Genomic DNA, 603 nt, shown 5'->3' with positions numbered 1-603 from the left:
GTTTTCGTATCTGTGAGTGGCAATTGACCAAATAAAAAATGTTAATTACTGGCTTGCGTTGTTGGCTTGAATAATTGCGAAATTATTTTGATTATAGAAAGAAAATAAACAAATACTTCCACTTTCTATCAATAGTTTTCGTTGGTATTCTGTTCAACGTTAATATATCCTATTAAATAAGCAAGGATTCTCAAAACCGCCTGAAGAGATATTTCACCCAGTGACGAACGTCATTGAAAGTTGCAAAACGCTGCCAGAAGAGTTTTTACGTTTATCTTGGTATCGCCCACATAATTTCAAACATGCTCTGGATCATATTTTGTGATATCAAAAACCAATTCATAGCACACATTAAATCACCGCAAACGAGCATTAGTTAGAGCAATGTTACTTTTAATATGCGACGTTAAATGCTGTGGCCTCACGATCCCAGGCCAAGTTGGACTATATATAAAGTCTCCCCACACAACAGGATCTACAATTAACCGAGAAACACGTGTAAGGATACATCTCTGAAGTGCATCACTAGTTTCGAAAATGAACAAACAGGTATGTGATTAGGAGAGCATTTTGAAGCATTTGTCTGCATCTACATAAGCAACA

At 36.2% G+C, this 603-nt stretch overlaps 1 protein-coding gene across 1 annotated transcript in view; it reads left to right on the top strand.

The window, feature by feature from the left end:
* Positions 1-484: 484 nt before the first annotated feature.
* LOC119586494 (melanization protease 1-like) overlaps positions 485-603 on the top strand; it is a gene marked incomplete in the record, with an annotated part of 4,875 nt that continues 4,756 nt past the window's right edge. The window contains 1 exon segment of the mRNA XM_037935233.1: positions 485-549. Within this exon segment, the coding sequence (XP_037791161.1) occupies positions 538-549 (12 nt within the window).

Source organism: Penaeus monodon, chromosome 21, assembly GCF_015228065.2.
Source record: "Penaeus monodon isolate SGIC_2016 chromosome 21, NSTDA_Pmon_1, whole genome shotgun sequence".
NCBI classification, from domain to species: Eukaryota; Metazoa; Arthropoda; class Malacostraca; order Decapoda; family Penaeidae; genus Penaeus; species Penaeus monodon.
Note: the sequence above shows the minus strand (reverse complement) of the source record. Positions and strands in the feature narration are given on the sequence as shown.